Below are 13,050 nucleotides of genomic sequence, written 5' to 3'. Positions count from 1 at the left end.
CTTGGACGATTCTGGGTCTGTTCCTCCCTCTCCTCCACCCTCTGACTACTTCATGCCACGTATTAAAATTCTTTGCAATGATGTTTTCCATGCCCTCGCTGGCCTAAACCCTCTGAAGGCTTATGGACCTGATGGGGTCCCTCCTATTGTTCTCCGAAACTGTGCCTCCGTGCTTGCACCTTGCCTAGTCAAACTCTTTCAGCTCTGTCAGTCAACATCTACCTTTCCTTCTTGCTGGAAGTTTGCCTACATTCAACCTGTTACTAAAAAGGGTGACCGTTCTAATCCCTCAAACTACAATCCTATTGCTTTAATTTCCTGCCTATCTAAAGTTTTTGAATCTATCCTCAACAGGAAGATTCTTAAACATCTATCACTTCACAACCTTCTATCTGATCGCCAGTATGGGCTCCATCAAGGCCGCTCTACTGGTGATCTTCTGGCTTTCCTTACTGAGTCTTGGTCATCCTCTTTTAGAGATTTTGGTGAAACTTTTGCTGTTGCCTTGGACATATCAAAAGCTTTTGATAGAGTCTGGCACAAAGCTTTGATTTCCAAACTACCCTCCTACGGTTTCTATCCTTCTCTCTGTAACTTCATCTCAAGTTTCCTTTCTGACCGTTCTATTGCTGCTGTGGTAGACAGTCAATGTTCTTCTCCTAAATCTATTAACAGTGGTGTTCCTCAGGGTTCTGTCCTGTCACCCACTCTCTTCTTATTATTCATTAATGATCTTCTAAACCAAACTTCTTGTCCTATCCATTCCTACGCTGATGATACCACCCTGCACTTTTCCACGTCTTTTCATAGACGTCCAACCCTTCAGGAGGTAAACATATCACGCAGGGAAGCCACAGAATGCTTCACTTCTGATCTTTCTAAAATTTCTGATTGGGGCAGAGCAAACTTGGTATTGTTCAATGCCTCAAAAACTCAATTCCTCCATATATCAACTCGACACAACCTTCCAGACAACTATCCCCTCTTCTTCAATGACACTCTACTGTCCCCCTCTTCTACACTGAACATCCTCGGTCTGTCCTTTACTTATGATCTGAACTGGAAAATTCACATCTCATCTGTAGCTAAAACAGCTTCTATGAAGTTAGGTGTTCTGAGGTGTTCTCATCCCCCCAGCTGCTAACTCTGTACAAGGGCCTTATCCGTCAATGTAAGGAGTATGCTTCACATGTCTGGGGGGGTTCCACTCATACTGCTCTTCTAGACAGGGTGGAATCAAAAGCTTTTTGTCTCATCAACTCCTCTCCTCTAACCGACTGTCTTCAGCCTCTCTCTCACCGCCGCAATGTTGCATATCTACCTGTCTTCTACCGCTATTTTCATGCTAACTGCTCTTCTGATCTTGCTAACTGCATGCCTCCCCTCCTTCCGCAGCCTCGCTGCACAAGACTTTCTTCTTTCTCTCACCCCTATTCTGTCCACCTCTCTAACGCAAGAGTTAACCAGTATTCTCAATCATTCATCCCTTTCTCTGGTAAACTCTGGAACTCCCTGCCTGCTTCTGTATTTCCACCTTCCTATGACTTGAATTCTTGATGAGGGAGGTTTCAAGACACTTATTCATCAATTTTTTACCACTGCTTTGACCCTTTTATGGGACTGGCATTTCAGTGGGCATATCTTTTTATTGGATTTTTGTTGCCCTTGGCCAGTGTCCTTCCTACATAAAAAAAAAAAAAAGTAAGTTACATAAGTACAGTAGGGTACGCGACAATGCATGGTCGTTATAAAGTACAACTGCAATAATGCACTAAAATTTTAATAGATATTTATTGGAATAACAAATCATAACTGGCATAACGAACTCGCCCCTCCTGAGAGCACAGGAATTTTAATAAATATTTAATTGGAATAACGAGTCAAAAATGACAAGATGAACTTGCTAATTGTGTGGACTGTGAAATTTTAATAAAAATTTAATCAGAATAACAAACTGAAACTCACAAGACTAATTCACTAACTGTGCAAGCCAGTGCTCACCTATCTGCCACCTGTCCTTTCCTTTTTCCTTTCCTCTCCCTTTTTTCATCTTGTTTTAACCTCCCTCCCTGTCACTTCTCCCCCTGAACTGTCAGAGATAAGGGGCTAAGGTGGAATAATGTGCTCTCTCTCTCCCCCTCATTCATTTCATGTAATTTTCGCTTCGTCCTTTTTTACTCTCATATATGTAATTCTATTTTCATTCTCAATCAGTCTTGTTCTATCTAACAAACCTTGGAACTGTTCTTACTTAGAGAAAGAGAGAGTGGGGTTTACTGTATGTATATGTTTGACACTGACAATAAGTAAATGTGACTTATACTTATCAAACCAGGGTGAAACCCAGGCTGATAAAGCATGAAACTCGGTATGGTAAGAATTTAGGACAAAGCGCAAAATTCGGGAGGGTACTGTATATATTTGTTATTTCAGTTGTAATGGTGCAAATGTGATGATTTTGATGCAATTTTTTTTATTTTTTTTATTATGGAATTTTCTATATTATTTTCTGGTTCCCTGGAACAAATTAATTTTTTTCCAGGTTCTTCAGTCACCATTATGATGCACATTTGCTATAATGAAAGCTACACTGGAATGAATCATGTTCGTTGTCACATACCCTACTGTACCTCTTCAACTGGCAGGCATTTATGGCCTCTCTGTGCACCTTACAAAACTTTGAATTAGAAGCAGTCTTCTTTCCTTTGAAACTCATAAGTAGGTAGATATTATATATTACTAGATTCATAAGGAAATTATCTTCATGATAATCAAAAAAAAAAAAAAATTTCCTGAAAAGTAATTACACAATTTTTTTCCCACCTCTAAAAAAAAAAAAATCATAACATTGCAGCCCAGAACTTTATCAACTATTTTTTATGAGCTTTCCAATGATACTACTGTTATTGTGATATGTCATTTAGATCTCAAGAAACTAAAGGAAAACAGAAATCAGCATTCATCACAGGCAAATGAGTCACTCCTCCCAGCAGTTTCTTTGTAGTGCAGAGCATTTTTACCAGGACTAAAGTTTTATGAAAAATTTTTCTCTTCTTCACACAACATGAAACTACTTATTCTACCATGATACATTGCTATCCTATAAATTACTAATGAAGTATTTCATATTTCCCTTGAAAATATATAAAAGATTTTTTCCTCTATAGAAAATGATTACTAAAAAAATTAGTATTTCTTCTGATGTATATAAGGAGAGAGAGAGAGAGAGAGAGAGAGAGAGAGAGAGAGAGAGAGAGAGAGAGAGAGAGAGAGAGAGAGGAGAGAGAGAGAGAGAGAGAGAGAGAGAGAGAGAGAGAGAGAGAGAGACTGAGAGAGAGAGAGAGAGAGAGAGAGAAAACATTTTCATATATGCACACTTTGCCAGATGTGGCATTTATGATCATATGCAATCACTAGTGCAGTAATCTCTGAAGCAGAGAGGCATGTCACAGTCTACACACAAATTTTGTGTCCTTAGTGATGATGAAAGTAATGATGTTGATACTGTTGATGATAATAAATGGACGACATACTCTCTGAATTCATGAGGGATGAAGTCAGTTTGTGTGAGCGAGCCTAAAGTGTAGATGTGATTGGTGGAATGGGAGCAAGCCTAGGAGGGATTGAAAGTAACAGACTGCAAAGCTGCCTAAGTGGTTTAGGTAGAATGACCTGAAGGTGATGAGAAAAACTGGTTGGAAAACTGTGGAAGTAGAAGGTTGAGGAAGAATGGCTGAGGTTTGTGTAGTGGGTGGTGAGTCAAGCACAAGGAAAGCAAGGGTGAAGGAGATTATCCATGCATGATAAGGGAAGGGTGGTCAGGGTGAAGGAGATTATCCATGCATGATAAGGGAAGGATGGTCAGTGAAGGAATTGTTTAACAAGTCCACAATCCCTCACTAACACTCTCTTGCATCTATGTAAATTTCAGTCTATAGTCTCTGCATATTCATGATCATTTTCACTCTCACTGGATCTCTTTTGTTTTTTATTTTTAGTTTTATATCTTCTGTAAGGTTTTCCATGAAAAATATGGAACAAGATTCTGCATTACAACACAAATAATTCACTCTGCACAATCATATGTTATGTAGATAACATATGCAGTGTGTATGTATGGCAACATCATTTACACAATATTCCACAGAAAATGGAGATTATGTGCAAGCAGCCAAAGTCACAGGCTGAAAACAATAAACTGTCTTACAGCTGGTCTATTCTGGGAAGCATTGCCAATTCATCACTTTTGTAAAACTTACGCTCATCTTTGAACACCAAAAAATGACACACTTCCACCAGAAACTTTATTTTTAATTAATTTAAATCAGGTTTTTGATGTGCTTGTGTGTCTGCTCAGCTTTGCATTACGATATTTTGATGCACATGTGCATCTGGTGCATGAGAGGGTTAAAGGGAGTTGTATATGGAAAATTATAGATCTCAACAGGATATCAAATAATTCTACCAAGAAATGATACCAGTTATATGTGCAAGAACTTTCTCAGAGATATACTATCACAACAGTAATTATTCACTTTATCAATGAGGCCTTATATCTAAAGGGGAGGGAGGCAGGAGCGAAAACTTATGTGACAGTTGTTTGTAACAGGCTAATATTTACCTTTTATGTTGGAATAGGAGTAAAGGCGGCTAGGATCAATTGCCCCCAGCAGTCCAAGACATTCAGCTACAAGTACCTGGACATCATCATCCACTTCCCGACACTGACCTGGAAACAAAGATCCAAACAAGGTGATACAAAGTGACTCAAATATATAATGCTAAGCAGTAAGAACTCTTTTATTTTAGTGTGTTTGATCAGGATCTAAGAGAAAATAGGGAGAGAGATAAAGAATACAATAAGGCATCATCAGTTTAGTCTTTAAGATATTTTGATACTCATACTCTGGAAAATATGAGAAAAAAAAAGTTGTCTATAAAGAAAATTAAGAGAAAAATTACTGTCCAATGAAGAATGCATATTAATGCTGCCAGAAAGAATCTATATCAAAAAGTGAAAACTGCATGTAGGGCAATTAAAGAAGAAATACCAAAAGCTATAAGGAAAGTAGGAAAGTGATGTAGACTTTCAGATTTAGACAAGAAAAGGTTGTGTATAAGGTATTTAAAGAAGAAATACCTGAAGCTGTAAGGAAAGTAAGATAAAGCCTTTCATTCAGGAAGGAGGAAAAGGTAGTTCACAAGTCTGTAAGTCCAGTTCCTTAGAGAACAGGTATTTTTAAACTTAAATTATGGAGATGTTCTGGTTTTACTAATTACAATACCAGCCTGATCTCTTAGAATCATGAAGAAATTTCATTCAAACAGATAAAATCCAATTTTAATTACCAAAAACACTCCTTTGAAAAATTATGTACATATAGCACAATGAAGAAATTAAATATGAGTATGATCTTAACCTATCTGGCTGACATTTAATTTTTGCTCTTTTACTTAATCTGTCTGTGCTGTGTATCTCTTCCATATCTCCTCTACCACCTATGCAAAGTTCTTTGACTATTTGTCTTCCAAAGTGGAACATTTTGACTCACATTCCTCTTGTTGATATTTCAACACTGAAATTTCAATATTCACCACCAAATTCTGATATCAGTGTTTTAAAATCACCATCCTAATGAACAAAATTCTACTTTTCTATTTTTCATGACCTAGAAAAGTTACTGCTTCATCCTACTTGTATTCCTGACCACCCTAGTTTCTTTCAATTAACCTCTAATCTTTCAGTATATTCTGTTAAACTGTTCTCTTCCTTGTGCTACATGAACCACAACCCTATTTCTGTACTATGTACTGTCACTAAAGTACTGCCTCTAGACCCACCAAAACAGAGGTGCTTCTGACATTAAACCTCTGTTAAGTGGAAAGACCTAAGGAGATACTAAAGTGACCTTTCATGAATAACCTATTGTTTTCCTGTTAGAGATCTATCTCTTCATGTAAGAGCACATTATAGAATTGTCTCTGTGTGTAGACTTACATTTAACGCAATTCCTTTGTTTAAATGCTCTTGTGTCACTGAAAAAAGGTGCCAGTAAAGAATAACATGGGTGGAATAACTATATAGTAGAGGTCAGACTGGAGAAAGAGAGAGAGAGAGAGAGAAAAAAAAAAAAAAAAAAAAACGAGATATATTCTAAAGATCCTTGAGCAGATGAAGAATAAAACAAAAAGAAAAGCAAGCAAAGAAACAAGGTGAAGTGACTTACTTAAGAAAGCAAATTAATACAAATCAAATAGTATATGTTTAAATTAGTTAAAACTTTTCAACAAAGCTAATGAAATAGGGAAATGGGTATTTTGCAGTGCTTTGCACATTTACAGTCAAGTTGCCACTAATGTGCAATATTCTAATGTGAACTGTGTCTAATGTGGGAGACTCAAAACCCTTATGTGAAGATGGGCCACAACAAACCACAAAGAAGTCTGTAACATAAGGCAGGGAAACAATAATGCAGGAGGTGGGTGTGGGCTGCTGCCACCACCTGTGCCATCCAGTGATAGTACAGTCAGTTCATTGCTAACACAATATTCTAATGCAGATGATCAATTTGCCTCCAAGTCACACTCTGTTGCAAAGATTCAAAAATCCTAATGTGGGAATGGGTCACAACAAGCTACAGATGTCCATAATGCAGGCCAGGTTAGCACTAACAGAAGGGCAGGGTGTGGTCTGCCACTGCCATCCGCAGCGCATTCAGCAGTGATGCTTGTGAGCATGCTGCTGTTGTCACTTTGCCACCCACAGTGATAGTACCATGTATGCTGCCAATGCTGCTGCCACCTGCAATAATAGTACTGAGTGTACCGCTGCCAGCCATGCCACCCACAGTGACAGTACCAAGCATGTTGCTGCCACCACCTCCGTGATAATAATAGTACTGAGCGTGCCACTGCTGCTGCCACCATCCCTGCCACCTGCAGTGATAATACTGAGCAAGGCACCAGTGCCACCCACAATGATAGTACTGAGCATGCAACCATCATCCCTGCCACCAGCAGTGTTACTATACTGTACTGGTTTTTATTTATTAACCTTTTGATGTTTTATGAACTCCTATGTATTTGTTACCTTTAGTTGTATGCATAAAAATTCTGAGTGCTGCAAGTAGTCTGAAAATATTTAAAAATTTATTTTTTGGGGGTGACCTGTTTCAGCGTGGTCAGAACCATAGTAATTTCATTATAACTCCAATGCGAATCACATTTAACATGAGTTGTTTGTGTAACTAACACCTGTGTCAGTAGTCACCTAACTGTATTGCCCTATATTTTATATATGCAGGTGTCTTTGTTGCCTAACTCTAACCTTTAGTCTCTCCAGTTCCATCATTCCCAAATTAATTTACTTTACAATCCCATAACTAGATTAAGCTGCAGTTAACATTCAATAGTATTACCCTGTAAGCATTTCTTTTAGTTATTGAGATACTTTACTATTCCATTCTTCCCAACAGAAAACATCACTGAACCTATCCAAGAGTGATGGAAAAGTTACTATGAGCATAACACTTACCTAAGAGAGCACTGAATAACTCAGATACAGTGGGGTGTACATAATCTGATGCAGTAGTAAGATGATGGACAGCAGCTTGATTATGATGCAGTGTGTGGCGGAGCTGACCTAATGCAAGGAGTCTCACATCAACACTTTCATGATTCAGGTTCCTTAGGATGCCAGAAAGATGCTGCAGAACCTCCTCAAAATTACCCCTGGAAATAGAAGTCAGAGCACTCATTCCTTATTCCTGATTCAAGGCCTTCATAAAAATGTGTACACTGCTCCTTGATATTCCTGGGTTTGCCATTTATATATTATTGGATTTTCTCCTCATGGCACAAGTGACCATAAAGAAATTTAAAAAAAATTTTGTAGTCTGTCCACAGGCTGACACATATTCCGGTTCCAGAGATAACTATTATTAGGAATAATTTATGTCTCTCATGCAAACACACACATATACACACAAACTATCACAGATGATGGATATGTATACATCTGCTCAGCATCAATCACCTTATCTGTTAGAAAAAGATTGTGCTGGATCTTCTATCCAGAAAGATATAAGTTAAAAACCTGAAAGTATGTGACATGGAGTAGTACAGAAGAAAACTGTGAAGATGGAAATTTACAGCACCAGTTAACTGACAAAGCTGGAAACCTGTCCTCATTATCTGCTGGAGGAGAGGTATCTACTAAATAGTGAGCAATGTCTCAATGTCCTACAGATATAAACAACAGGATCATCCTGTTTGTCTCTACATTTATGAGGAAAAAATGCATGTGATGACAATATAATTTCATGAACATGCTTCTACTGAGTACTATGCATGACATCAACTATTTCATCTTTGTAGCTAGCTTCTCCTAACCTATTCAACTCAATAGCTCTATGGTTATGGCCTCCAAATTTCTTGTGTTTATGAAAGAGTAAGTGTATTTTTCTATTTCTTGCAAAGGATAAGGCAATATTCTCTAAATTCAAAACTAGAAACTCAATACTTAAAATATCATTAGATCAAGCAGTTTTCTTCATTACTTTTCGTTATTATTTCTCCTCCCATTTTGTAATTCCATGGTCTCTTTTTTACTTTTTCTTATTTCCAACATGTGACATTTTCTGGCATTAAATTCTAGTTTTCATCTTTAGTTCTATGCATGTATCTTATCAATATCCTTTTGTAACCCCTTGTAGTCATTTTCACCCTTTATTATTTTCATTATTTTTGCATCATCAGCAAACAGGTTTATATAACTATTTAGATCCTCTGTCATATCATTTACATATATTTGAAACATAATAGGTGCCAACACAGATCCTTGTGGTACCCCATTTGTCACTTTCCACCAACTTGAATTAGTGTCTCTGATTAATGTTCTCATTTCTCTCTCTTGTAAATAATCATCTATCCATCTCAATGTTGCTCCCTTAAGTCTTCCTTCATTCTCTAACTTCCACATAAGACTTTTGTGGGGAACTTTATCAAATGCTTTCTTGAGATCCAGGTATACCAAATCAACCCATCTGTCCCTCTCTTGCACTCCTATTACTTTTGCATAAAAGGTCAGTATATTTGTGACACAGGATCTCCTTTTCCTGAATCCAAATTGCTTTTCTGTAATTATCTTTTCATCTTCTAAATATTGCACCCATCTATCTTTAATTACTATTTCACAAAGCCTGCTTATAATACTTGTTAGTGACACTGGTCTGTAATTTAATGGTTCCAATTTATTTCCCTTTTTGTATACAGGGACTATATTAGCTCTTTTGCATTCCCTTAGTACTTTTTCTTCTTTCAACAAACTGTTGATTATATCCCATATGGGTTCCTCCATTTATTCTCTGCATTCTTTTAATATCCATCCATTTACTTGATCTGGTCCCATAGCTTTTATAACATCCAGCTCTTCCAGCAGTTTCTTGATTTCTTGTCTCTTTATTTGTATCTCCTGTATTCCCTCATTCTGTGATACCACTTTTGGTGCCACAGAATCAGTTTCCTTTGTAAACACAGCTTGAAAACTCTCATTCATTAGTTCATTCATCTCCTCAGTATTTTCATAAATTCTTCCTTCTCTTTTTAACTTGTTTATGCTATCCCTGTTTCAATTTTCCATTTACATATCTGTAGGAGAGTTTGGGCTCTTCGTTGCATTTTCTTACTATGTCACTTTCAAAATGTTCATTCCTTGTTCATTCCTTGCCTTTCTGTATTCCTCCCTAGTATTTTTGTTCAGTTTTCTCATCATTTTCTTCCATGCCTTGTCCTTTTTCTTTTTTTTTGCTTCTACACACCTTGGCATTATACCATTCATGCTTCCCAATTTTCACTTTATAACTTGGTATAAAATGTTGCATCCTGTCTCTATACTTGCTCAAAAATATCTCATATTTTTCTTGCACTACTTTATCTTCAAATAACTCTTTCCAGTTGGTTTTTCCATAAATTTATTAAGCTCGGCAAAGTCTGCCTTAGCATAATTCTGTCTCCCATTTCTAAATTGTTCATTCCTGTGTGTGTGTGTGTGTGTGTGTGTGTGTGTGTGTGTGTGTGTGTGTGTGTGTGTGTGTGTGTGTGTGTGTGAGTGTGTGTGTTTTATATTGTATACACTAATGTAAATCTTTACATATGAGAGAGAGAGAGAGAGAGAGAGAGAGAGAGAGAGAGAGAGAGAGAGAGAGAGAGAGAGAGAGAGAGAGAGAGAGAGAGAGAGAGAGAGAGAGAGAGAGAGAGAGAGAGAGAGAGAGAGAGAGAGAGAGAGAGAGAGAGAGAGAGAGAGAGAGAGAGAGAGAGAGAGAGAGAGAGAGAGAGAGAGAGAGAGAGAGAGAGAGAGAGAGAGAGAGAGAGAGAGAGAGAGAGAGAGAGAGAGAGAGAGGCTGCCTGCAGCTGTCGCCCACCTATAGCCATCATTCTGGTTGGCAGGCACCTGCCCATAGCCATCATTCTGGTTGGTAAGTCCAATTTTCACAAACTTTTTGGAGTGCACCAAGATTTGAGTACTTTATTTTTGCTTGAACAATTATGCACCACTGTCATCTTCTGTAATATTTCACATAAAAATATTCTCATTCATTTTATACTCTCAGATTTAGATTTTTTGCCTTTTTTAAGATGCCCATCTTTTGGCTGGAGTTTAAGGATTAATGAGTAAAAGATAAGCAATAAATCAACACATCAGATTAGAAGAGAAAATACAGAATGTATGTTCTTACCCCACTATTCTTGACTGCTTCTCCATTATGGCCTCATTGATGCGTGCAAAACCTTCCACCATTGGAAGAAGTGGTAAATTTCCCAAGAGTGGCTTCACCGATGGTGTCTCAACCTGAAAGATGTTCTTATCGTAAAACTCAATTTCAGTCTCACACCTAAATATGCCTAAAGTAAGATGCAATATAAACAATATAGCTATAGTTTAATAATATCAAACTATGGAAGTGCTAAATAACATTACAGTAAAATCCCTCTCATCCGGCATTCGAGTATCTGGCAGCTTCAAGTATCCGGCACATTTTTCCCCCGAGCCTTAAAATCAATAAAAAATCAATGTGTACTCATAAAATCGATTAAAATTCCTGTGCGAGGCATAATTTGTCCCCTCGCCACCAGAGCGCACTGCTTCGCGCCAACCACGGCCCACTGCACTGTGTTTACTCAGTGACTCAGTCCCGAATGTGCACTGTTTATCGTCTGACGCCTTCATTATGCCTAAAGTTATAGAAAAGAGGAAGCGTGTTGTGCTTACACTTAAGCAGCTGATCAGATCAGCTGGTGATTAAGATCAGCTGATCTTTATTATGGTAAGACGCGTGAGTGTAGGGTGGTGATTGTGGACATAATTTCACTTCTATTCAAGTATCCGGCATGTCGGCGGTCCCGTTGATGCCGGATAAGAGGGATTTTACTGTATTATGGCTTTGTTTTACACATTGTACATAACTGGGACCAAACATGATGTGGAACTACAAGAACATAAGGGATTTATTCTAACTGGTTCCCACCATACAAGATCCACCCACAATTTTCCCATAATTCACATAATTTAGGCCCACTCAATACAGTACAGTACATATTTAATGCTAATTGTAACTGAAACAGCCTAAGCCGGTGTCACAATGCAGTGGCACCCCTATGCCACAGTGGTACAACAGCACTGCAAAAACACATATGTACATACAAACATAGAACTATACAATACATATTAAACAGAATAACTTTTCACACAGAGTAATAGAAATATGAAATGGATTGAAAGAGCGAATGTTTCACACAAAAACAATACATGACTTCAAGCTGAAACTAGATAATGAGAGATATAGAGAGTGGACAGCATGAGCATAGCTCTCCCTCCTGTATGCTACAACTAAGTAAATCCATACATATAGCAAGGTTCTCTCTCCTAAAAAGGGTGGCAGCCAAAACAAAGCACACAACTTTCACATTCACTCCATTCTTTTAGTTCCTTGGCCCCTGGTAGAGAAGATAAAGTATTTTTACCTCACTTTATGGCAGTGGTTCTCAATCAGGGATCCATGGAAGAATTTAAAGGAGTCCAGAGAAATTTTTATTATTTTCAAATTTATTATGCTAAGAGTAGGAAACATGTGGCTTCAAATAAAATCCATAATACTATACACAAACCTTAAAAGTGAATGCTTAAATGCTAGAATTACTACTCATTAGCTAAGAGTTTAAGTGACCAAAACCACAGCAATTGCTTCCATGAGCAGAGAGGGAACATTATGAAAGTAACACAGTTATTTATTTAGAAAAAAAAAAAAACACACAACTGTTGAAGAAATAATCCTACCTTGTGCAAAAGTAATTAGAATAGTTCTTGGAGCAGAAGCACCACAGCAACTTAATTATGTATAATAATATCCAGTGAAGAATCAGTGGCATGTCAGGTGATATGAAATATCAAATTACTGAAGAGATAAAAGCATCTACCATTTCCACTAAACATTGATGACTCCAATGATGTACCAATGTCATGCGAGCTAATGGTATAATGATGATACCTTTTGAAAAGCATGACTAAATAGGAATTTCTTAGCAGTCAAAATCTGGAAATGTCCAGTATGGCCAGTGATGTGATGAATGCTATGTCATCATTTTTTGACAAGCATGGTTTGATGGACAATCTTGTTGGAATCTCAACTGATGGAGTTACAGCCATGCTTGGGTCAAGGTCACCTTAAATCAAGTTTCCAAATGCAAGTAAAATCCAAAGCACCAAAAGCAGTTAGTGTCCACTGGTTCTTTCATCAGGAGTCTCTGGCTTTTAAATTGCTTTCTTCTGGGCCTCCTGCAACTTTCACTTGTATCGTGAAGGTTGTGAACTATGTGAGAAACTGCCCTGAACATTAGACTTTTCAGCAACTGTCATGACATGGAATCTGAACAATTCCTTGCTGTTTTATGCATCTGTTAGGTAGTTGTCTGTAGAGAGATTATTGTTCCACATCTCTCTTCACCAGGAAGTTGAAATGTTTCTTGATATTGTTGTGTGCAGTGAGATAATGT

At 37.6% G+C, this 13,050-nt stretch overlaps 1 protein-coding gene across 4 annotated transcripts in view; it reads right to left on the bottom strand.

Annotated features, from left to right (window-relative positions):
• LOC135102203 (serine/threonine-protein kinase atr-like) overlaps positions 1-13,050 on the bottom strand; it is a 479,415-nt gene that overhangs the window by 207,140 nt on the left and 259,225 nt on the right. For all 4 annotated transcript variants that reach the window (XR_010269589.1, XM_064007031.1, XM_064007033.1 and 1 more), the window contains 3 exons: positions 10,737-10,849; positions 7,535-7,731; positions 4,622-4,729 (listed from right to left, as the gene is read on the bottom strand). Coding sequence is in view for 3 of the 4 variants with exons in the window: in XM_064007031.1 (XP_063863101.1) it covers positions 4,622-4,729; positions 7,535-7,731; positions 10,737-10,849 (418 nt within the window). In the remaining variant the exon portion in view is untranslated. The remainder of the gene's footprint in view (positions 1-4,621; positions 4,730-7,534; positions 7,732-10,736; positions 10,850-13,050) is intronic.

The sequence above is a fragment of the Scylla paramamosain genome, chromosome 7, assembly GCF_035594125.1.
Source record: "Scylla paramamosain isolate STU-SP2022 chromosome 7, ASM3559412v1, whole genome shotgun sequence".
Lineage (NCBI taxonomy): Eukaryota > Metazoa > Arthropoda > Malacostraca > Decapoda > Portunidae > Scylla > Scylla paramamosain.
This window is presented reverse-complemented; position numbering and strand designations above follow the sequence as displayed.